Below are 25,562 nucleotides of genomic sequence, written 5' to 3'. Positions count from 1 at the left end.
TTTGGAAATTGATCATTTAATTGCTATTCCTTTAAAAGACTCACTTCAATTTGCATAATATCATATTGAAATATTGTTACTTTATTTTGTGTGCTATTTTGAATTGTATTTTGAATTCCAGCTTCTTGGCCACTTTTTTTTCTTTTTTTTTTCCCTCAGCCTATTCAGTAAGATATCTTTGTGCTAGTTGCTGTTGGCTGTTTTGTTTTTCTTCACTCTTTTGTTTTATATCATTGTTTTCTGCTGTGTCTGGGTGGGGCATATGGGATAAAATACCATGCTTACATTGCCCAATCTAATTTTCATCTCCCTTTCTCTCCTTTCACTCTAGTCTTTGTCATTAATTATGTCTTTTTTTACTTCACTACTTCTGTTCCCTTGGGATCTCTTACCCCAAATTGAAAGCAAAACAGTGGTATCAAGATGTCCCCGTAATGAACCTAAGTCACTGTGTAATCTTATTATTGAATCTCTCATCCTCACTTTTTTCCCTTGTCTGATATTCTGGTGTATTGCATCATATCTAAAATTATATTGAAATCTCTTCAGGATAGTGCTGCCTTTTTTTTTTTTTTTTTTTTTTCCCTGTCTGCTTTTCTCCCAAATATAAGTTTTGGTTGTGCAGGGGTCTAATCTTAAGTACCAGGTGCATTAAACTTGTATCCATTTCATATCTATCCAGCTGATGAAACTGTAGTGAAAAACAAAGCTTGTGGATGAAATTGGCCCATTTTTTAAGTAGAATGTACAGATGTTAGGCATACATGTATTGATCTCACTACAGATTTAGTTTCTTTTCTTTTTTAGATAATTCCAAATTATCCGCTCCCCTCCCCCCCCATGGTCAGCATTCTAAAAGCCATGAATCGTCAGATATTTCTCAGTAACATTAAGGTGTGTTCTGGTGATTTTCGCTGTTACCACGCTTAACTCTGCAGTGAGAATTGAAAGCTGCTGTAAAGAAACCCTCATATTTCAGATGAGGAGGGACTATTAATGATCAGGTTTCTCAGTAGCTTTCTTTTATTAATTTGTATACCAGGTAGATGTTTGTAACAGACCTGGTGTAACCAATCTCAGACTTCTTGAAGCTGGCAAAAATTAAGCATTTGTTTTTATTTCTAGGCACTGGAAAATACCTTTTCAGATTCCAAAATATTAAGTCAGAACGTTTTAATTTTGTGTATGCTAAAATCCAGTGTATTCCTCCTGCCTCTGTTCTTCAGAGTTCTTGCTTTTCAAGTGTATTTACAGTATGGTCTGAAAATAAAGGCATAATTTCTTGGGTAATACAAATAAAAAAAGTACTAGAACTTCCAGCCAGGTGGCTTACAAAGATGCTGAACAGTTACTGTTGCATAATTATACCTTAAAGAGTAAAAATAATGCAGCCTTCTGTTTTTATAGTTGCCTTAACTTTTTGTGAAGCATATCACATTTGTCTTTTTTTTTTAACTGATTTTTCGTTTTCGTCATGGTACAGTCCTTTATATGTGTTGTAGCTTTCCATAGTTCACTAGTGAAGACGATTTAGATCACAGAAGTGAAGACATGAAAATTTACATTAAAAAAAAAGAATTAGGCTTGTATTGTTGCTTGCATGAATGATTTTGGACAGCTTTGGCATGTTTTTGGCGAGCTGAAAACTAAGAGGAAGTCTATTTTTAGTTGTTTGTGACTGAATCTTTTGTGTCATCCTTCAATGAATAAAATATGAAACTTTAATGATGATTAATGTAATCAGGTTTTTAAGTCTTACAAATAGTTCAATGCAAATCTAGTGTAGCTGCTAAACAACAGGCAAGTGGCCAGCGTGGCTTCTTAGTCTATGCATAAGCACTTTTGTTTCGTAAGAGGCCTTTTCTGTACATGTGCCCTGAGATGGAAGTGATTTTTTGTAAAACACATGAATTTCAATTGTGTTTCATGTCAGAATCCTTCTTTTCTATTTCATCCTTATAGCAGTATTTTGACTATGTCTTCCAGGGGCTGGGAGATAGTTGGTTTTGAGTGGTTCTTTCCTATGAATATTTATGTTAAAAGAATTATTACATAATACATTTTAAAGATTTTGAGTTTTATTATTACTTGAAATTTTTCTTCTGCCAGAATTGGAATGCTCAATAAAAATACTAGTATATGTCTTCAGTAACACACAGTGTGATCTTCTGGCATACTTATAAAAAAACTTAACATTTTGAAATTAAAATGTCGCATCAACTGAAATAGGGAAGTAAGAACAGTTAAAGCAATCAGGAAAGTAATGGTTTATGCTGATATAACCTCAATATATGAAAGGATAGAATACTATTCACTAATATAAAGCAGTTTGATCTAAATCGTTCTTGTTGCGGTATTTCCAAAAATAATTTGTAAGTATCAATTTTCTGAAATGGATATAAAAAGTAACTAAAGTACATAACAAACAGATACCTTAATGACATAATGATGCATTACAAGTTGTATTAAAAGTAAAATATTCTCCCACCCTGCAATATGTGTAGAAACATTTAATGATAGTTGATAAAATTTACAAACCTTGATTCTTGTGATGTCAGTGTTTGACACTTTTTTGCTGCTTGTACGACACATTATACTAGTGTTTATATGTGTGAAATACTCCATGCTTTGCCTTTTGCATATTGAGGGGTTTTTTATATTTCTTCCTATCATGTAAAACATGTTCTAGAGTGCGTTTTGTGTATCGGTATGAAATGTGTCAGTTTCTGACACCATGTGGATGGGAGGGGAGGAAAAGGAGGAATCGACAGACTTGGTGCAGTCTTCACTGGGTTGGGCTAAAGCTTGTGAAAGAACTTACTAATGTATTAAAATGCCTCAACAGGGATTTGCTGAGAACTAATGCTGTAATGTGTTAGTCATCCTTTATGTGCTTCTATTTTTACAGGTTCTGAAGGATGACTGACGCTGGTTTCTGCGATGCCCCTTGGAGTCTCCGGCACTGTGGATTTATAAGTAACATGCAGATTTAACTGCACAACCTGGGGAGAAAGCATCAGGAGTGCTACTTCTTTTCAGCTCCTTAAGTGGACAGAAGTACAGTGTCATCTATCTGCAAGGGAAGATTCTTCAACAGATTTTTACAGCTAATAAGAAAGACAACATAGCATCATCCACCTTCCTGATACGCAGCGCATCACCTTCCAAGACAGATGGTCTGTCTGAAGCTGGAGGATGCCCACAGAGCACATAATAATAAAGTAGTGAATTGATACTGCTGCTGCTGCCGCCTAATTGTCAGGATCATAGCTGATAGAACTACACTGCCCTTTTTCTGCTCACTGAATCAGGCCAGAAACAGCAGGGTGGACATGGCTGGCCTCGTTAACAACCTGCTAATACTGTTTCTTGTTTTTCGAAACATCTGTTTGGGTTTCAGAAGCCCACTTTCTGTCTTCAAGAGGTGAGTTACGCAGGAAGACCTTATGTGTTGAATGCATGCAGTCGCTTGTGGTATTATGGAAGTATGAAAAAGCATGTCCTAGATAAAAATGTGTATGGTATTTGTTCGGTTTTGCTCACTTGCTCTGAATTTTCTTTCTGCAATTTTGAAATGGCACTCTTGTCATATTGAAGACAGAAACTCTTGTTTTTTCCATAGGCTGCTCTATAAAAGGTCAGTTTAGGATGATAAAACAACAATTAGTAGAACTTTTTAGATAAAGCCACAGGTGTATTTGAGACTACACAGGGAGTAAATATATTTCAGCTACTCGAGTTAGATTGCAGTATAAAATGATGTTTTAATGAGAAAGCATCAGCTAGCTTAAAACTGGACAATCCTGGGAAATTTGGGGGGGGTTGAATGCAAAATTGCATAGGTAAACTTTAATGTAGTATGGGCAAGAGAAATAGCCTCTTAGCTCTCCAAAGAAGTGTTTTACTGTTTGTGAGGTATATTGGGTATTGTAGTTACCCTGTCACTTCTATATTTATATATATACATGAATATACATATGCAAAATTTATATCAGTGTTGCATCATGTTTCAGATGTCTTACCATTTAGTTCCTTACAGTGATCTACATTTTTTTACAATTTGTTTATACATTGCATTCAATACAGACTTTGATATTCATGTGAAGTTGTAAAACTTACGGTTTTACTTCACTACTTAGGAGTTGATATAAATGTTGTGGTGTTGGAATTAAAAATTTCCCTTTTACACATTGTTTAAATTTAATCTGTATTGAATTATACATCAGGCAGATAGTCTTAAAAAAACCCCCGAAACTGTTGTGAATGATTAACAGTACTTGACATTTTCTAGTGAATTAATTCTTTATCTGTACATTCATGTACCTTAGACAGTTATTTAGGTGAGGTGACAGCTTATGTTTTCAGCGAGTGTTTTCCAGACTAGTTTGTCTTATTGCTCAGAGGAACTACTTGAGTAAGTGCTTGATAACTAAGATGTTTTCCTCAGCTCATGAAGGAGTGAAATTTCCAGATCACTCCTGGAGCTACTCAGCATTGTCAAGCTTCTTTACTAGTTCTGAAGACCTTTCTTTTTAGAAAGACATAACAAGAATCAATATTTTTAAAAATCTTTCCTCCTTCCTTTTAAGGTATAAAGACACTACTAGATCTCTTTCCAGTGAATGCCTTGGAAGCGACCAACCGGTGATATCACTTGGTCTGTCAGATTTTGCATTGGACATTCGCATGCCTGGGGTGACGCCTAAGCAGGTGAGAGAAATGCAGTTTTTCTTTTTGCCACTTACTCTTTTTTTTATAAGCTAGGAAAATAAAGCCTTGCCTACAATATCACTCACATAAAATGAACAAAAAAACCAGAGTAACTTCTATAGATATATGTATGTCCAGAGAAAAGTAGGAAATAGAAAAGTAATCTCAAATGAGAGAAAAATCTTTCCATCTGATTAGTTTTATTTGTAAAATGTTGGTTTCGTAAAGTGAATTATAGAAGTTTATTAAAACAAGGAATATGAGTTTTATTAAAGTGAAATATTTCCAGCTGTGCTAGTGAGGCATACATTTATTTAGAGTTTCAGTTTACACCAAATCTCAGATGATGCCTCAGTGAATTTAGTTACATTGAATTGAACATTGCTGCAACTTTGGCTATCTGAGAAAAAACACCAAAAAGCATTTTATAAGGGTAATACTTTTGACCCAGTGTTTTAAACCCTTAAAATACTCCAGGAAAGCTACGATAAACAAGTTGTAATGGTATACTCTCTCAGGTTTGAAGTTGCTTATCTCCTACTGAGCCAAGTGAGTAAAAATTAAGACAATAATTAAGATTTTTAACATTAGCATTAGCATTTTTAAGATCCACATAAAAGTCTGAGATTCTACTGTCATTTTCACATGTAGTTCCATTAAGCAAGATAAACAATGATTAATGGGTTTTTTTGCAGCAAGGCAATGCAGGGAATTATATATGTCATTAAAAGACCCTACGTCTCTTTTAGAGGGCTGCAGATGCTTGGAAAGAGCAGAATGTTGTGCTGCAGTAGATGATGACTCATTGTTGCAGATAGCACTTTCAAAAGATACTGAAGGGAAAATGAGGTTTTCAGTTATTGGGAAGCACGCCTCTGGAACATATAATTTAGAGCAAGTGGTGTCATTCCAGCGAGTACAAAACAAAAACATAGTTTCTACTAGATCTTATTTGTCTGCAGCAAAATATTAAACTTCTCTGTCAGAAAGAGAGAAAAGTACTCTCAGTTCATCCAGGTGCACGTTTGGAATTGCATTTTATTGATTTTACCTGAGGAGCCATTAGTTGAAGAGCTAGGAAACACATATGAAGGGGTCGGTCACTTCAGTTTCCTATTAAAAAAAAAGAAAACCAAAACTCAACACCAACCACAAAAGGCTGTGGTAGGTAATAGGGAGGACATAATACTTCTCACATTCATGTGTACCTATAGCCACCAGCCTTGATGTACACAATCAACTGAAATGCTACAGTGTAGTGTAGATTTGGGGGAAGGACGGGGTAAGACAGCAACAGAAAGCAACTTGCCAAGTTAATTCCTAAAAAGGTAAGTGAAAATGATCAATAACTAGCCTTATATACTTTTAAGTCTAGCTTCTGTTTTCCTCTCTTGGTCTCACCTGCCCTTCTGTTCATTTCCCTTCCTCCTTCCACAGTGTCCCATACTAACTGTACAGGGAACTTGGTTCCCATTTAGACAAGTTAAACACTGATATACTCAGCAAGAAGCAATGGCAGAAAAGACAATCTTCATTTTCTTGCAGTTCACAGAAGGAGGTAACAAACAGCTTCGTAGTTCTAGTGCCGTTAGTTCATTTTTGTGGCAGAAAGAACATGGAAGGGAAGAATCTTCTTCAGAGAGGAAATTCTTCTGTAGTGGCTTCCTTCTAGCTCACTGTCTTTTTCATGTACCTGTTGGCCCTAATTGTGGGCAGATGTATTTAGCAACTGTGGATCTGCTGTGAGTTCAAGTTGTCCATACTGATGTTTATATAAGAGCGTAAGCTGGGAGTTGGACTCAATGATCCTTATGGGTCCTTTCCAACTGGAGATATTCTATGATTCTGTGATATACAGGTTTCTGCTTCTAGGGTCTATCTGCAAGTTTATTCATGAAAGGTACAAAAATAAACCAAAGAGCAAGAGGACAAGTGCAATTGCTAAAATGCTTTATTAAGGGCTTTCTGGAGGTATATCACTATTTTGGTTATGACTAATTGCAGTTCCAGAGTTATCAAGCATAACAATTTATGTGGCAAAGGCAGGGGGAAAAAAAAAAGAAAAAAGCAAGGAGGCACAGAAATTAGTGGAGAAGATGTGAATGAGTTAAATCCTAGAGAATAGAAGAGTATCTCTAGAGCAACACCAGTATGTTCTGTGCTATCTCTTCTTTGTCATGCATTTTTTGTGAAAAGAAAATCTTGTTTCAACTGGATTGTTATGAATTCTGAATTCACTGTTTGGCCACAGGTTAGTACTTTCAGGAGACTTCACAAACTGAATTCTTCTAGCCTCTTTCTCTCTTGGTGGTATGCACATGTGACAGTCACATTTCTTATCTAGAGTCACAGCTAGCTAACAGAAAGATGTCTAATGGAACTAACCAGTTCCTTCTTTACAATTCATGACCAGTGTGACGTGCAGTAGACGTACAATCAGAAGGGTCATGTAATGTAAGAATTGTTCTGGAAGGGCTGGAGTCATGGTTGTTTAGTGAAAAATATCTCCAAGCTGGAAAAAGAAAGGGAACTTCTGAAATAGTACTGCTGCTGAGTTGAGTTCTTCCATAGCATCACTGTAGGCAATTGTATTTAATTTTATTTTCCAAGGTCCTTGATACTCCAGCTTTCCAGATAATTCTTGTTGAAAACAGATACTGAAAATTAATCTCTTTGGATTCCAAGAAGTCTAACCATCTGCATGTATTCCCTGAAATTGAGATGAATTTTTGGTACTACCAGTAAGGTTGTACCTAGATTATAAGCATTCACATTGTTGTTTTGGAGTGGTTACTGTAGGAATCATTTAATTCTCTTAATGCAAGAGCGTACAGCTAACATACAGCTTAAACTCTGTAAAATATATACCTGGTTCATGGAGAAAATATGTACATATTTCCAAACAGGACGAGGAGGGAAAAGAAACCCCAAATGATTTTGTATCATCTGCATAGGTAGCACCTTATAATGGTGGAGGTGGTATAATTCTTGGTGGAATGATTTGCAGATGGCTGGAGCCAAGTTTTAATGTCTGTCCCTGTATTGGTAGATTGCATAAAATTCAATTCATATGTATCCCGTGTTGTCAAGGTTGTGGGAAAGGTTGCCAAAAAACCTCCATTTTTTTCCAATGAGTTACTAGACTCATGGTGACTTTGGGGGTTGGGGGGAGTGGGGTGCCCTACATTCTGTAGCTGCAGCTGCCCTGTGGGCGAATCAATGAGAACTGACCCCTTACACGGCTTAGGAGTGCACTAACTGTGCAGATCTGCCCTGAGTTGTGCGTTCTTTTGGCACAAGTACCAAACATGAACATTCATGTGAAAGTGTTCCGAGCTCTCCTTATGAACAGGGGCACTGAAGTGTATATTCAAGCAATACAAATCTGGAAATCAGTGAGGTAGAATAGTTCTCCAGCTCAGTTAATAAATGTGGTTTATATTTGTTGGTGCTTTTGAACAGTACCACCTCTCATAAGTGAGGGAAGCAATATCTGGAGTACTTAAATACTCTGGTTTTTTCTTAGTAATTATTCCAGTTGCACAGTAGGGAAAAATGCAACTAACATGTCATGTGAAAAGTAATTTTGGTATGCTGCTGAAGGATGGAAGACATCTAAGATCTGTGGAGATGAAGAATGAAGGGCTTTTTCAGTTCTGAGGGAAAAATTCTATAAACTTTCTTTATACTTAAGATAATTATAAGAAAATTATCCCTCTGCAAAGTAAATTAACAGTATGTTAGGACTTACTATTTAGATGGGAAGCCGTATGTTTTATCTTCCAAGAAGGGATAGGATCAGCTCATTTTGAAAACTCTAAATTTCAGATACAAACCCCAATACTGTTAAGCAAATTGAAGGCTATTTTGTGAAAGCATTATTAAGAATGTGGGGTAAACATGTTTACTCTGCTGGTAACATGGTTTTGCTGCTGTCAATATCTGTGTTTGCTACAAATCAAATAAGAAATAATGATAAAAATTTATAGTGCAATTAAAACTGTATCTCAAGTAATTTTGTTCATAAATAATGGTTTGTTTGGGTTTTTTAGTTAATTACTACTATGTTTGAGGCTGAACAAACTTTCCCTTGGTAAATTAATTTTGTTACAACATTGGCTGAGTTCTTAAATGTACACTTGAAACTTCAGAAATATTGCTAAAGGCACAAAAAAGTGGTAAAAGTTGTTACTTGGTGGGATATTGTTAGTGTAGAAAGGTTGTGTGTGGAGGGGTTCTTGTCTAATGGATTTTGCAAGTCTTTTTTTTTTTTTCTTTTTCTTTTTTTTTTGAAACTGCTTATCTTGAGCTTCTGCCAGTAGGTCAGCAGTGACTCGTAATACCTGCATATTCAATTTTGTAACTAGTTTCTCAGTTTGAAGTCTTTGGTTAAAATTTTTCTTCTCATCTTCAGTTTGCTTGGGTATACCATACCAGATAAAAAGACGTAAAATGAGAAGGAAATTTGATCATTCAGATACCCATAAATTACCGGCACCTCTTTCTTTACTATTGCTACAACAACCAAGTTGAGATCTTGACCCAAGATCCCCCAAGACTTGCTCTGACTCTGGAGAAATTTGCGTGAATGACTTGGTTATTACGTAGGGTGAAATTCCATAAAAAGTAGAATTTAGTTACTTAAATGAATCTGGACCCTGGCACAGTGAATAACAATACCAGAGATTTATGATAAGTGATGCAATTATTAGTCAGTAATGGCCCTTATTAATAACAAACATTTTTCCTTTAAAGAAAAGGGGGGGGGGAGCAGGAGATAGGAGGGAAAAGTGTGGGGCTTTTCTCTTCCCCGCTCCCTAGTATGCTTTCAAAAGGCAGCCTGTTGCACTTCAAAAGTTCTGTTAGTCTCATCTTTTCACTTTTTTTGGAAACATCTGAATTGATGGAGTTGTGCATAGTGGAGCAATCTCACTTTTCCCCCTCCCCCCGCTTGTTTCTTACGTAAGTTGAAGTCATGTAATAATTTTCTTCTGAAGATGGATCAAATGTGCATCCTCATGCTCACAGACCTGCTTATGGTGAGGTAGAGAAAACAGGACAGAATTATTGCGGATTCTGCAATGTGCTTTTTGTAATGCTTTTGAGTCAGGATGTTCGTGCTCTTCTTGTGTTTGAAGTCTGGAACATTGACAATTGGAGGTAAGCGAGCAGAATCTGTTTTGTTGAATCCAGTAGCTGCTTTTTCATTTGCTCATTTTGTCTCACTAGCTAAATACTACCTGGCTTGTACGTCAGAAACAAAATTGAAAACTCTTGTGACTATGCCAGGATGAGTTTTCATGCCAGTAATGGTAAAGATTTCCGAATGACCACATTGATTGACTGCATTATCCATTTGGCCAAGTGATCTCTTCTGTGACTATACCTAATAAGATTTATTTATGAAAAGACTGTAAGAGGTAGGATAGGAGAGTAGTAATGCAAAAGCTAGAACATACCCTCCCTGTTTATGGTAATAATGAGAGGTTGCTGGCTTGGAGTTTTAGTCCAGACTATCATATTTAATAAATAGTGATCATTCTTTGTGTCATGAATTTGTCAAATAAATTTTAACCCATAGATAATCTTGGAATTTTTTTTTTTAAATATGGTTCTTTCCTTTTAAGAAGTTATTGGAAGCATTTTGAAAAGGGTTATATTTAGGGTAATTTTGTGGGTTTGTTTACTGTTTCCCTGCTTTTGAAAAATACATTTTGATAGGAGAGAAGAGGAGATACATTTTTTAAAAACAATGTGGGTAGTAGGATGGAACAGTAGGAAGGCGTAAGGGATATGAAACTACACTGTGAGTAGTATGGAATTTTAACAATTCAATGCTTTGCCTGTCCTGATCATCTATAGGCGTGTCATGTTAAAGTAACTGCTGGCCAGGATCTCTCATTAATGAAATGGAGTTGCTTCAGATTACTTTGGAGGGCAATCTGAAGATGACTACTGTAAGGCAATACAAACAATAACAAACAGATGGAAAGTAAAAAACTTTGAATATTCCCTTTCCTCCCTGCCTCTCCCCCCCATTTCTTCTCCAAAGCAGTGAGTCTTGTTAATTTTTTTGTTTTTTTTTTCTTCCTCTTAAAAAAAAGCTTTGCTCTTTTTTAGGATTAAAATCCTAAAGGCACATCAGATTACCAAAGAGCATGTCTCTGAACTATACAATGTAGAGTACATCAGTATTGAGGAGAGATGACAAAGAACATGGAATAAAGATGTTTAAGTGGGACAGTTTCTACTTGTAGATATATTACAACACTGAGTCAGAGGCAAGACTGAGTTCTGCAACAGCTCAGATAATGAGTAGCACAATACCATTTTAATACAACTGTAATTTCCAGTTAACAGTCTTCGATTAAAAAAAGAGCCAAAAATATTAGTAAACCTGGACTTCTAACAATCTTTGTAGATGTTATGACACAAGTTATAACATCTCAGCCATTGCATCCGTGATAAGTCCTAATACTCTGTTCTTAACTAATTTAATTCTTAATTGGGTAAATGATACTTTTAAAAAAATACGTCATCCTTATTTTCAGTCCATGCTGTTTCTAAATTCAATTTGTTGTTAAAGACAAAGAATCTACTGTTTATTTCTACTACAATGTGAAATATTGCTGCCATTGACTTTCAAAGTTTGGATGTAAGGTTCTAAATGAAGGAGGTTTTTACAAAAATCTACTTCTGAACCCATACTAAATAGAACAGGTAGAATATTTCCTTTTCTATTTCTAGAAGGCTTTAGTATGTTCATTCTGTAAATGCATATAACTACACTACCCAAAGGCATTCACATCAGTTGTATCAGCTGACCTCTGTTGATCCTTCCCATCTTCTAGCAAAAATACCAAAAATGGTTTCTTATCTGTGCACATCACTGTTTTGTGTAATCACATATTGTTATCACCGTTGTACCTGTCCTTCCTTCTCAGTTGCATTTGTTTACACCTATTTGCAGTGTCTTCTTTTAAATTAGGTTTGAAGTTTTTCATAGCAGGAATTTTGTCTTCATCTGTTTAGTATAGTCCTTATGAAAGTGAAAGTCCTGTCAGATTTTGAGTTCATGGGCATAGTGAAATTCCAGTAGCTGACATCTTTCCTTTCTTAAACAGCCTTAAAAGTTGAAAAAAAAGGTTTAAAATAGTTAGTAGTGTAGCTATCAACCTAATAGCCACATTGCTGACCTTATAGCCTAATCTGTGTTACATGTAAATAAACCATGGCAATGAATTTATTTCTTACAATAGTAATCTAGATAGCCTACATCATCTTTGGCCAAATATCTCAGTAAAGCATGTGGTGTTTTTTCTAGATGGTGCTTTTGTAGGACCTGCACCTCATCTAGCTGACAAAAATGAGACTGACTTAATTTTTTGTGTAGTTCACATGCATTTAAAAAATGTAATTTTGTGCTCTTCCAGTGATTTACTGACTGTTTTTTTGATGTACAAAGTGAGAGCCTTCCTTTCAATAGGATTGCCATATTTAAGTTTTACTGTTCTCAAGGACTTTGTTTTATATTGCAAGTTCTTTCATAGTTATCCAAAGTGCTTGTAGATGGAAAACCTGGATTTTGTTTGTGGCCATTGCTCTGAGTTTACTGTGTTTGCATTTTAATTGGTTCATATTTTAATCTAGGAATACTTCCAAGGCTTACATGCTGAGCATTTGAAACTCAAACTGAAAGTCTTTTAGGCAACAAAGGCAACTGTAGCATCATGAAGAGGACATTCTTGATAAGTTTTCTGCCCAGAGTGCCCATTACACTGTATCTTGTGCAGATTGTTTATCCAATTGCTCCAGGAAAATGTTAGTCCTTTACAGTGCTTAAGCAAGAAAATCGCATATCGAATTGTTTCTTTTTTAATTGATTCTGTTCTTTTTCTTTGTTTTAAAGGGTGTGTGGTGTTTGTTAGAATGCCCAGGGAAGAATATTTTCATTGATCATAATAGAATTAGGTGCATGAATCAAAAATAAATGTATTTCTATCATTTCTGCTACACTTGCACGGCATTTTTACACTTTGTGGTCCAGTTATATAAATCTTGGAATAGGGTGAAATACTGCTATTGGTAGAAATCTGTTTAGCTATGAAGTCATAGAATCATAGAATATCTCAAGTTGGAAGGGACCCATAAGGATCATCGCGTCCAACTCCCTGCTCCTCGCAGGACTGCCTAAAACTAAACCATATGACTAAGAGCATCGGTGCAGATGCTTCTTGAATTCTGACAGGCTTGGTGTCGTGACCACTTCCCTGGGGAGCCTGTCCCAGTGACTGACCACCCTCTCAGTGAAGAACCTTTTCCTAATGTCCTGTCTGAACTTTCCCTGACACAGCTTCATTCCATTTCCTTGTGTCCTATCACTGGTCACCAGAGAGAGGAGATCAGCACCTCCCCCTTCACCCAAGTGCTGTTAATTCTTAGATTATAGTAAGTTTATAAATACTGAGAAAGTAGTGCATACCAAGAACACAATGAATCAGAAGCACAGTAATTCTTTTCACTTTATGTAGCACACTCATTGGTTCATGCTGCTTATTTGGACATCGGGAGGGTACAGTTACCCCTTCAAATTTTTAGCAGATGGGGAGGGGGTGGTGTTTGTTAACCACTGCAAATAAATTCAATGCTAAGGCTTATAAGTATATAGTTTTTATATATTAGTTTGTTCAGTATTCCCACATTCTTCTTCAGAAAGTGTAGAGAATTTTGATGATTTGTTTCTATTCTTTTTGTTCTAAATATTCCCAATTTAAAGGTAATTTCTGTTCTTTTGTCTTTTAATAGTCCGATACCTACCTCTGCATGTCAGTACCCCTGCCGGTGGATGATGAAGCCTATGTAGGTGAGTATTGGTTGACTGGAAGAACCTAAGCAAGCCGTTTTGAAGAACCTCAGCATTTTCTTTTTTTTGTTTGACTCATATTGACTTAATCTTTGGCTATCAGAGTTTCCAAAATGCATTCATCATGGCTAATGCAGAAACAAACTAGAGAGAGCTACTTAGAGTCAAGATAACAAACTGTATCTGGAGAGATTCATGAGCAATAGTAGTTAAGGAGCTGCATGCAGATGCCTCTGGCAGTCTGTACCGTACAGTCCCATTTGTAAAGTATTGGCTTTCTGTCTCTGGCCGGATACTTAATTCTGCTCCACTGAGCAGACTGTTTATTTACCTGCCGGTACAGGCTGTAAATCCTTTGCACTTACAGTCAGCGTAGGCTGCAGTAAGATTTTACTTATCTGGGGGGAAAAAACAAAACCAACCAAACCCTCTCCCCTCTTTTTTTTTTTTTTTTTTTAAAATGTTGTGGCATGAATAAGATGGCAGACAAATAGGAGGAAATACTGTAATAGTGTACAAATGCTGAGATCATATAGGTCAGCAAAACAACACCGTCTGTTCAGAACGTCTTTGAGGTACTTTTAATTTTATTTTGCCTTATTTGTGAACATACAGTTGTTCGGGTAGAGAGAAGGCTTTTTGGTTTGGCTGAAGATAGTTTCATTATCAGAACATGCTATAAACTGAAATAAAATAAAACAATGAGAAGCTAAAATGTCTATATTTTTCTTCCTTTACTGTTTTGTTTCATTTTAGGATATCTGCACTTAGAATAAATATGGTTGGAATCCTATGTAGTTTTTGTTGTAGTGTATTATAAGACCATTGTTCCATGTGAATTTCCTTGTGGAAATCCTTCAGAAATAGAATATTGTGTTTAGATTTTCATGGTGTATTATAGTAACTAAAAAATTGAGTAAATTTTCGTCAGTGCTTTATCTGTGTATCTGTTTTGTAAAGAAGTGAGAACCTGACCTCACATTTTGGCTATGAGTTTGACCCCAGAAAGAAAAATGAGCATAAAAGGGAGTGTGCATTCATTCTGTGATAAACTATACTTGCTGTGCAATGTGTGCAATAGACTCTTCCGCTTTCAAGTGATTCATAGAAAGGCATACTACTAACCTGCTGCTTAAGCAGTTTTTATTTAGTGCTTCACTTAGTTGCAAAATTGTGTAGTTCAATTCTTTATTAGTTTGCTGCACATTTAGTTCTGTCATTTGGTGTTTACGTGTGTTAAAGACACATAAACTTCTTTTGGTGGTGTATATGTTTAAAAGGACCTACTAAAAGAATTTGCTTAAAAGTGGTATTTATGCAAAGTCTCAGTATGAATCATGCAAGGCAACCCATTTTTTTCTCTGAAGACTGAGAAACTTCTAGGTTTTAGGTTTTTACATGTTCTTCACCAGATTTTTATAGGATTTGGTCACCTTTCCAGTGATCACTGTGCTTGAGTACATGTCATTACAAAGCAGAGTAAGGTCTGGACAAAGAAACCATCCTAGTTGTCAGGTAGAGCTTTGAAGAGTATGAGGAACTTGATGAGCAAATTTAAAAAAAACCCAAAACCTTGTTCTGTGGACATAAGATTTTCCCATGATAGCATTGCTTACAACCTCTTATATTTGGATGCTTTGAAAAGAAAACAAAATTGCTTACTTTTTTTTCCTCTTTCATCCCTTCCACCAAAATGGATAGGCATGTGGTCAGTCTTAAGCGTGTGATCAGTTCCATCTCACTTCAGTAAAGTCACTGGAAAGTGTTTTCAGTGGAAAAGATTTGTCAGATTCGAGTCTTCACAATCAACAGAAGTTACCTAATGATTGGAAAGAGTAGACTCAGACATATCCAATTGTAGAGAATAGAAAGAATGCAAACTCACCTATCTTGTAAAATACCTGGATAGCAAATTAAATCTTCTTTTCAGGAAAGAGATTTTTACAATAGGTATCATCATCTAAGAAATGAGATGTTTAGTGGAGTTTTTCCTTAAATACTTCTTAATACCATTAAGTGTTGTGAAGCTAACTGTTAACTTATTTGCATGGATGTATTTTCTGTTGCTTAAATAAGCATAGAAGATTGACACACAGAGAATGAAATACTTCTTTTTAAAAGGATAATGTCTACATTTTTATGGTTTAAGCTGAATCTGCCTTCATTGTGTTGCCAATAAATGGTGTAATTAACTTTCATTAATTACAGTTTTACTTTGTGATAGAAGCATCTAAAAACTAACATATGAACTGTCACTCTGGGTTGCTGTTCAGTGATGTATTGAGAAGACAGTGTGTGTTCTGAAGAGCTTCAACATGAGGAAGTGTGAATGCACAGAATTAAAACAATAACCTGGGTTTCTGAGACAGTGTGGTGTTAAAGCTAAGACCAGAACCTACATGTTCTGCCTCCAGTTCAGTTTATTTGCACATAATGCTGCCAAGTAAATGCCTATTCTTTTCTGTGGGTTGGTTGGGAGTTTTTTTATGCTTTAAAGGACACTTCTGACCAAGTGTCCTTACACTTTGACCAAGAATCACTTGTTTATTCCTTTTTTACTTTGTTTTCCTATTTTTACCCCCTTTTCTTCCCTCCTCCAAGACAGTGTGGAAGAGGAGGTTCTGTTTATAGAACCTGCAGCAGGACAGTTTTGTTGCATATTGGTGAAATACAAGGGCCTTGGAAGAGAGTACTTTTTTAGTGTTGTATGTGGGCAGTACTACATTTGTTAGTAAGTAGAAAATATTTTCTGTAACTTTTTTCAATATTTTTTATTAAGTTTGTATTTGAGGACTTTGAATTCAGACTCCAGCTTTGCTATTCCCCTAAAGATTTAAAACCAGTAGACGGTCATGCTTGCACAGGGACAATGGGTATAACTTCGTACTGCAAAACTGGAAGGATACTGTACCAGAATTTACCAACTTGTTCAGAGTCAGTTCTCAGACATTATCAAAAGAAGGAACTGATCAATCTTATTTATGAAATGTTACCAACTAGAAGGAGGAGTAGAGCAAGTTTTGCCCCAGAGGTCTTTTTCAGGGATGCATCTATGTATTTTTGCAGATGCTGTTAGTTTTCTGTCTGATATTTTTTAGTGGAGGATCATACTGTCAAGGCTGAGATTTCTGTTTGAACCAGTTGTTTTTCTGTCCCAAAGGGCTATAAATGCTGACAAATTAGGGTGGGGGGAGTGTTTGTTTGTGGGGTGGGTTGGTTTACATTTAGGTTAGTGTTAGGAACATACCTTTTGCTCCTGTGAAATGAAATGTCTGTGAGATTAATATGTAAAAGATATTGAGTGAGATTAATATGTAATTTTTCAAGAAAGTATAATTCCAGTTACATTTTAAAAACATATTGCTGTTTTCTTCTTCTGCCTCATGTCTGATTAATGTTTATGAATAAGTAGCCAAACCAGAAACTAGATTGAGTCTTTAATGGTGCAGGCATTGATTAAAAATCAGTTTTTGACTACTGAGCTGTAGCGATAGCTAAAGGATGCTCTACAGACACTCATAAGAATTGAATCTGACAGCAAGCCACTCAGCCAAGAAATTTGACTGTCGTCTTCACCTCCTTACACTCATTCACATGAGTGACCAGTAAATAAATGTGTCTTTTTCTCACTGACCCATGGTAAGTCCCTATCTGTCAGATTGTGCTGTAGAAATGAGATGGAGCCTATTACGTTCAGCAACACAAATGGAAATAATTAGATGATTTATTACTTTTCACCCATACATGACTGAGATGCTGTGGGTTTGTTACTCTAGGATGGCATATCTAAACTTCCCTATTGCCAAGTAATGATGACTTCACTGTATTGAAGGCTTCTAATGTCTCCGTAATCTGCCAAACTGTGGACGCTGATATGTTGATAAATTTCTTTAAAGTTAATTCCATTATAGACAGCAATTTTTTAAAAGAAAAAGGATATCAACTTTATATCATTGAACTGTTATGTGTAAAGGTGAACTTTTTAGAAATTAATTTTTTAAATACATAGCTTAACTAGATACTGCTAAGATTAAATTGGTGTCATATTCTCTTCATTCCTGTTTCTCCTGGAGTTCTAAATTTAAAGTAGTACTTGGTCAGGAAAGTAAGTCAGACTTTATTCAGATTTAGTATGTATACCAAAACTGTTACTGTTATTTTAGTAATCATTTTGTAGCACTTCTCTATGCATAAAAAATATTTAACTATTGAGTAATCTTCTGTTCATTATTGTAAAAAGTGGAGGCTGTCAACTAGGAATATAATGCTTTTGTTTGCTATTTCTTAAGCCTTTGGTAGTGACAGGTACTGCATTTGGCTTGAATCTCATGCTAATTTGTATGGCTTTTACAACGTAAGATTTTTTAAATGGCTTTTTTTTGACCCTCTGTTTGGAAGGGTATAAGCCTGGGTATGCTGCTGAGAAAATAACTGTACAGGAACAGAGTAACTGACTGTACAAAGCTCTCTTAAGCTCACAGGCAGACTGAGAGGTTTTTCAACTCTTCCTTCAGAAGCAATGATGAGATATGTGAGCTAAAGTAGTGTATGCAAGTGACTTATGCAGAAATCTAATTTTGCTTTGTTAACTGTGGTGCGTTATTTTCTATTAGTAAGAGTAGTATCTAATAACCTATTTGTAATAAGTTTTTATAATAGTGCTTAAAGGTCCCGTCCATACACTAGAATGTCATTGTAATGGGCACTGTGTGGAGGGGAATGAAAGACTTCGTGACACACTCATTAGAGTAAATACGCAAGATGTGAGAGCAGTAGAGGAGTAAAAAGAAACAGTGAGACAGTATTAACCAGCAGGACAGGTGGTGGCTTTAGCAGAGAAGAGGCCTAATCTTTAATTTTACCTTTATTGAAGGCTGTCCTAGGTGTTACTTACAGTATGTTTTGTACATGTATCAAGTTCAGCAATAAAGTTAATTAAATTTCACATCTGTGAACTGCTTATAAACTCCTTCAGGAATTTAATCTCTCACTTAAATTGGTAACAGCAGCTTAAAATACCTGAAACACCTGCAAACTGAGGTAGGAAGTCCACATAAAATGGCACATTGTCCCATGCAAGAGTCAACCATACTTTCACTACTAATTATTGCTGATAAAAAAGTTGAAACAAAAGGTCTTTCTGTAACGCAGATTAATTTTTTAGCTATGAAATGAGTAGAATTTGCTTGTAACAAAAAAAGATGTTATGTAGTCTTTAGACTTTAATCATGCTGGCAAGTTTAGCACTTCTGAATTCATACATGGTACTCAAAGTACCTTCCCAGGGCAAGTAGGTGCATCTCTTACTTCCCAAACCAAGCCCTCAGCTCTGGCGTGCTCATTTCCTTACAATCTGACTGCATGCCTTATGTCTTCAAGCTAGAATTTGACTTGCATGCCTTAACTTTTGGCTGTTTTTCCTCACTTTTCACAACAGACATCAGCTCCAAAAATAGAGTTATAAGCTATTTGATTCATTTTTTTCCCCTCATGGAACTAGGACAATAATCCACATCATCATTCACTTCAGGAACCCTGCCTCAGCCACATGTTAAAATACTGAGTTCAGAGTGCAGATAAATCTGCAAACTTCGGGAGCAGAATAGCGTTTCAGTGTTTTGCAGCTTCACCATCTGCCCACGTTAAGACTCTTACAAGAGCTAAAAGACACTTACTTGAAGGCTCCTCAGTGTCTATGTACATGTAAGGGCAGGAGTGACTCGGTTTTGGAATTTCTGCTGTAGGGCAGGGTTAAAAACGCTCCAAGGTCCTTCTCTGTCATATGTGAAGAAAAATTCCATTGCATTCCCTGCTTCTGACAAATCATTGCAGTAGTAATAAAGTTGCACAATGTAGCTTGCTTTATTTCCAGAAATGCCATCATTGTACATTCACGGTCAATATTACTACAGTGTGATGTTGGTGACCTTTTTCCTATACTAAACAGGATCACGAATATTTGAGAAACCGAAACAGTTTTGTTTGTGGCATGGGATAAAGAACAGACATTTCAGTGCTCAACATTCACCTTTGTCTAAGTTTCTAATAATGAGAAATATTTCAACAATGAGATTGCGTTGACTTTAAACAAATCTTGTTTTCCATTCCAAAGGGTTTGACAGTGAGAATAAATCATAATCCATTCTTGGAACTGTTGTCCCAAGAAAGATGCAGCAAAAATGTAAACCAGGTGGAATACTGGAAGAATTTATCACTAATGCATAAGATGTTAGTTGCTCTTAACTGTAACTTACTGTTTGTTTGTACTTTTGATGAAGTACAAAAGAAGTAGAAAAGTATTACTAAATCAAAAGTGCAAATTTCAAAGCTAGATTGAAATTAGACTGGTTACAGTAAAATTTCGTGGTTTGGGATACATTGATATGTTTACTAAGTGTCATTTAACTTTTGGGGAAAAACAGAGCAGTTTTGAGTGGGAACCTCGAATTTCTTTTTCTTAATGACTAAGTGAGGTACAGTGTTTTAGCTTGGGAGATAGGCTGTTGAATCAGAATTGAAGGAAAGTTTGTAAGTGGAATGCAGAAGGTAAACAAATGAGTGAGGACATACACGCCTTGTTTCTAGTATTACAGAGAAAAAAAGGCACAAAATGCTCTTGCTTATGTAATTTATGGTAAGAGTAAGGATAGCTTATTTATTTTATTATTTTGTTTTTCAGTTGACTTTAAGCCTCATGCCAGCATGGACACTGTCCATCACATGTTACTCTTTGGATGTAATGAACCCTCTTCTACCACAAATTACTGGTAAGAGTTGCAACTTGCTTTTGTTATTGTACATAACTTTTCTTGTGTTAATTGCTTCCACATAAACCTTTTCCGGTGTTGCAATTTCTTGGAAAAGTAGAAAAATTTGGAAGGAAGAAGAAATGTATAACATTCCAGTCTTTCCACGCTTAAAGTATATAAATAATAAATAAATTTTTTTAACTAACTGGTCTGTAAGGTGGAGAAAAAGGTCTGTTTTCTGATTCTTCATGACTAATTGACTGTCTCCAAGGAAGACACAGGAGCTATAGTGGGCAGGGTGGATACCAAGAAATCTAGGCTTCCTCTATAGTTGGCTGCTTTTCTGTGTATGAAGAAGTGTTATATCAGGTGTCCAGGAGGAAACTGAGTGAAGGGTAAGCTGAAGACTGTTCTGTCAAGTGGTTTGGTAGTTGACTTGCCCTTCAAAATGCCTAAGCAGTGAGGGCAGAGGGAAGCTCTCAATGCTACTAAAACAGGTGTGGGGAACCAAAGTGAAGAGAATGTGAAGGTGGGTGGAAATTAATGGTCTGTCCAGCAATTTTGCAAGTTTTCTGCAGGTTTTCAAGAGAGAGCAGATGAGGTAGTTTTGCTGACACTACAAAGCTTATATGACTTACTCTGATCTGTGGAACAATTTTAATATAGATTTTCTGACAGAGTTGTGTAATCACAATTTATCTTTTAAGTATTTACCAAAAAGGTAACTAGAGCTGGAGTTTAGGGCTAATAGTGTAGTATATTTTCCACAAAAAATATGAATTTAGCATTTCAAATAATCTCTGCATGTTTTTGGGAGATGATTTGATTAGTATTTTGAACATAAACAAACTTTCATCAAGTTTTATCTCCCTTCTACCTATCAACCAACAGTTCTAATATTGAAAATGTTGTAATCTTGTCTTGCAAGAAAAGCAGATGCTTAAGAAGTTCAGACAAAAGTAAAACTAGGAAAGCACAGAATTTCTGTTGATTTCTTTTCCCAGCAGACAGCTTTTCTGTGTTCTTTTTATTGTGTCTTGTATGTTAGAATATACTTTTTTAATAGTTTAATGTGAAAAATATAACAACGTAAAACTGTTCCCATTGTGGCCTTTTAAAACCAGTTTACATCTTGAGTGTTCTATTTAAAACTGAGTACATTGTACTTGTAGTTTGTTTTCATATGTCTGGAAGTAGTTTCATTAGAGCCTTAAAATAATCCGTACGTGATAGAATTATATTGTTATAGATTGATCAGGTGCTTGAGTTGAGAAGAAGCCATGAGTGGATGCCTAAGTCACATCTAGCTGATGTTCTGAAGATGTAGGGGAAATGTTTAGTTTCTGAGATTTCAGATATGAAGAGATGGATCAAAAACTAGAAATTCATAAAGTACTTCAAAGCTGAATCCTAGGTTTGAGACTACGGTTCTGGTAGTTTGAGCTCTGTGGCTATAGCATCACTCTGTGGCTATAGCGTCACTCTTCCCAGAGAAGAACTATTGCCCAGCAGAAAACTCACCAGTGGCAGTCTGTGCCCTGTAGCAGCTAATGTTGCTTTTGTTCTTGATTGCTGTACTTAACAGCTACCTGTCAAATGATGAAACACGTAATTAGTTGTGGTGGGTTGACCTTGGCTGGACACCAGGTGCCTACCAAGCCTCCTCAGCACTCCCCTCTCCGCAGCACGACAGGGTGAGGAGAAAATAAGCTGGAAAAAAACTCGTGGGTCAAGATAAAGGCAGTTTAATAAAGCAAAAGCAAAGGTCATGCACGGAAGCAAAGGAAAACAAAAGATTTTATTCTCTACTTCCCATCAGCAGGCGATGTCTAGGCACTTCCAGGGAAGCAGGGCTTCAGTACACGTAGCAGTTGGTCCAGAAGACAAACATCATAGTAATGAATGCTCCCTCTCCTCCTCCTTTCTGTTAGCTTTTATGCTGAGCAGACATCATATGGTATGGAATACCCCTTTGGTCAGTTTGGGTCAGCTGTCCTGGCTATGTCCCCTCCCAAGATCTTGCCCACCCCCTGGCCTACTAGTGAGGGGGCAATGTTGGAGGGACAGCCTTGATGCTGTGCAAGCACTGCTCAGCAGTAGCCAAAACACTGGTGTGTCATCATCACCTTTCTAGCTACCAATACAGAGCACAGCAGTATGAGGGCTGCTATGGGGAAAATTAACTCCATCTCAGCCAGACCCAATACATTAGTGTTGTATTTAAATCTGATATTTCCAATTTTTCATATGCAGGTTTTGATTAAATCTTGCTATTTTTTTGTGTGTAGTTTCTGAGGTGTAGTATTTGCTTTACAGTCTCAAAAATTCTTCATTCAGTGTTTCATCCTTTCACATCCCTGTTGTTGCAACAGTTTGCAACATTCATCTTGCTCTGCCCATGGCTATCTGCAAGGCTAGAGAGACGATCACATCTGTTCTACATAAAACAGGCTTTAGACATCTGCATTTACGCCTGTTTGACACATGTAAGCTTGTATAAATGCCTGTTCCCTATGTATCCACATGTGTATATAATTAATGTAGTATGTGTGCATATAGACATATACATGTGTGTATACATATATATGTGTGTATCTATAAATATCTATGTTGTAAATATGTTCATTTAAATGTTCAGATGTGTAGAAACTGTTACACATTTTTGTAAGTCATTGCAGAGAGTACTAATAATTTAAAAGCAAGTGTTTTCCTACTAGTTTAAATTCGCTAGAGGCTTCCAACCACTAGAACTAATTTTGTTAAAGTAATTCTGATGACTGTGTATTAATGAGACGTCTTTGCTATTTTTTATTTTGTTTTGTTATTTGTAATTCTTTTTGTTACCTGCAGACTAGTAATTGATGACTTCACTTGCTCTTCCATCTACTATGGGAAAGAATAGTTGTTTGAGAACTGACATTTGAGGACACCACTATAAGACTTGTTTAGTAGGGATCCTTCCCTTACTGTTTACATGGTCAACTTTTTTATATAGCCAGTTTTTATTCAATTAAGGCATACCATATTGATTTTTTGCTTTATTGTACTTTCTTCATCAAAATTCTGGGCAACATTAGTTAGATGGTTTGTAGTCAGTTGTAAGAACATTAAAACATACCAAGTCAGGAGCTGTTTCTCAGACCATCATGATGTGGACTAGATGTGTTATGAAAAAATAGTCCTTTAAGAGCATTCAGAATGCAAGGACAAAATTCATTTCCCTGAGGCATGAAGTTTTATTCAGGCCAATTTTGAGTGTGGAGGAGTCGGAGAGGGGAGGATACAGCATCCAGATAACTCTATTGGGATTAGCTGCCCCGTGGCCATAGCGGCACTGAGCCAGAATCTGTGACGCCACTCTGGCCTGATGGCTTTTCTGGTGACTTGATGCTATGCCTGCAAATGCCCCTGGCCTTCTGAAAGGGTGTCTAACAGTGTGGGACCTGTGCTAGCTCTGCAGAGTGACATGTTCACTGCAACATGGTACAGTCTTTATCTGAACAAACACTAAAGGGGGTGCACAGGTGTTTCTTCCTTCTTGAAATACCCAGGACTTTCCACAGAAGTAAAGTAGGCTCCGAGGGATCATTTGCTCAGGCCTTATTCAGTGCACCAAAAAATGGTGTAGCTGCATCTGTTTCTTGATCATAATTGGCCCTAAAAACAGTTTAGCTGCTATGACAAGAAGTTTTGCCTGTGCTGATAAACTGTGCTGAAATCGAAGTAGCATGCCTGAGCTGATTCATCAAAAGTTCAGATTCTCCATAGATAATGAAGAATACATGTGAATGACTTAAAAGGAAGTGTTGAATTATTCAGAACTTCTGAGGCTCCTGGCAAGACAGGTCTCGTGCTGCATCAAACCTAATGCTGCAATAAGCTCCCATGAATGAGATGATTCATAGACGTAGCCTTTATTTTGAGATCAGGCGGGGCAACTTTAAATAGTTATCTAATCTAAACAAATATATGAGTACAGGTCATAGATCACCACCCAGTAATTCCTCCGTCAGACTAGCTGCTTCTGTTGGCGGGAGGGCATGGTTTTGGAAACTTTTGACATCAAAAGTTCAGTAAAGGTTGCAAAAGATGTCAAGACTGGTTCAGTGAAATACTTGTATTTCACTGCTTAGGGGAGAGTGGGAACAATATAAAGATTTATATTTCTGAGTGTAGTTTCTTACCATTGTCACTGCCCCAGAGTGCTCTGTACCATTCTTACTCAATCACCTCAATTAGCTTTTTTTACAAGTCTTGGTTAGAATCAACGGGTAGACTACAATAGAGAAAGAAATAAAGTTCTTTGTTTTCCTAAACAATGCAAATATCCTAAAAGGATAGCCAAATACTGGTCTTGCTGACATAGTGAAATATTTTACTTTCAGTCTAGGTAATCACTCAAAACGCCAGTGCCATTAAAAAAACAGCTCCTGAGCTTACCCAAGATTGAGGAGAATGCCTTTGGAAAGTCCAGGAGAGTTTGCAAAAAACAAAGACCCAAGAAGCAGTCAGTAAGCTCAATTTCTATGCCCTCCCCTACACCACCCACCCCCAGATTTTTACCACAGTCAAAATGAGTTGTTAGTACAGTACTTCATAGTATGCAGTTTGTTGTGGTTTAACCCCAGCCAGCAACTAAGCACCACACAGCTGCTTCCCCTCCCCTGTCCCAGTGGGGTGGGGAGGAGGAAAGAAAAAAAAGTAAAACTCGTGGGTTGAGATAAGAACAGTTTAATAACTAAAGTAAAAATAAAATACACTACTAACTAATAATAATAATAATTGTAATGAAAAGGAATACAACAAAAAAAGAAATAACACCCAAGAAAAGACAAGTGATGCATAATGCAATTGCTCACCACCCACTGACCGATGCCTGAGCCACGATCTGCGCCTCCCAGCCAGCTCCCCCCTGTTTATATACTGGGCATGATGTTCCATGGTATGGAATATCCCTTTGGCTAGTTCAGGTCAGCTGCCCCGGCTCTGCTCCCTCCCAGCTTCTTCCACACCTGCTTGCTGGCAGAGCATGGGAAACTGAAAAATCCTTGGCTTAAGATAAGTGCTACTTAGCAACAACTAAAACATCAGAGTGTTATCAACATCATTTTCACACTAAATCCAAAACACAGCACTGTACCAGCTACTAAGATAAAAGTTAGCTCTATCCCAGCCGAAACCAGGACAATATCCACCCCTTATTCTATACCATTTACATTATGCCTAGATCCCACACTTTC

The 25,562-nt window shown here is 36.7% G+C and overlaps 1 protein-coding gene across 1 annotated transcript in view; it reads left to right on the top strand.

The window, feature by feature from the left end:
- PAM (peptidylglycine alpha-amidating monooxygenase) overlaps positions 1–25,562 on the top strand; it is a 150,511-nt gene that overhangs the window by 63,156 nt on the left and 61,793 nt on the right. Inside the window, 4 exon segments of the mRNA XM_050912673.1 lie at positions 2,909–3,424; positions 4,590–4,710; positions 13,516–13,573; positions 20,253–20,340. Of these exon segments, the coding sequence (XP_050768630.1) occupies positions 3,333–3,424; positions 4,590–4,710; positions 13,516–13,573; positions 20,253–20,340 (359 nt within the window). The 5' untranslated portion in view covers positions 2,909–3,332.

This window comes from Gymnogyps californianus, chromosome Z (genome assembly GCF_018139145.2).
Source record: "Gymnogyps californianus isolate 813 chromosome Z, ASM1813914v2, whole genome shotgun sequence".
NCBI classification, from domain to species: Eukaryota; Metazoa; Chordata; class Aves; order Accipitriformes; family Cathartidae; genus Gymnogyps; species Gymnogyps californianus.
This window is presented reverse-complemented; position numbering and strand designations above follow the sequence as displayed.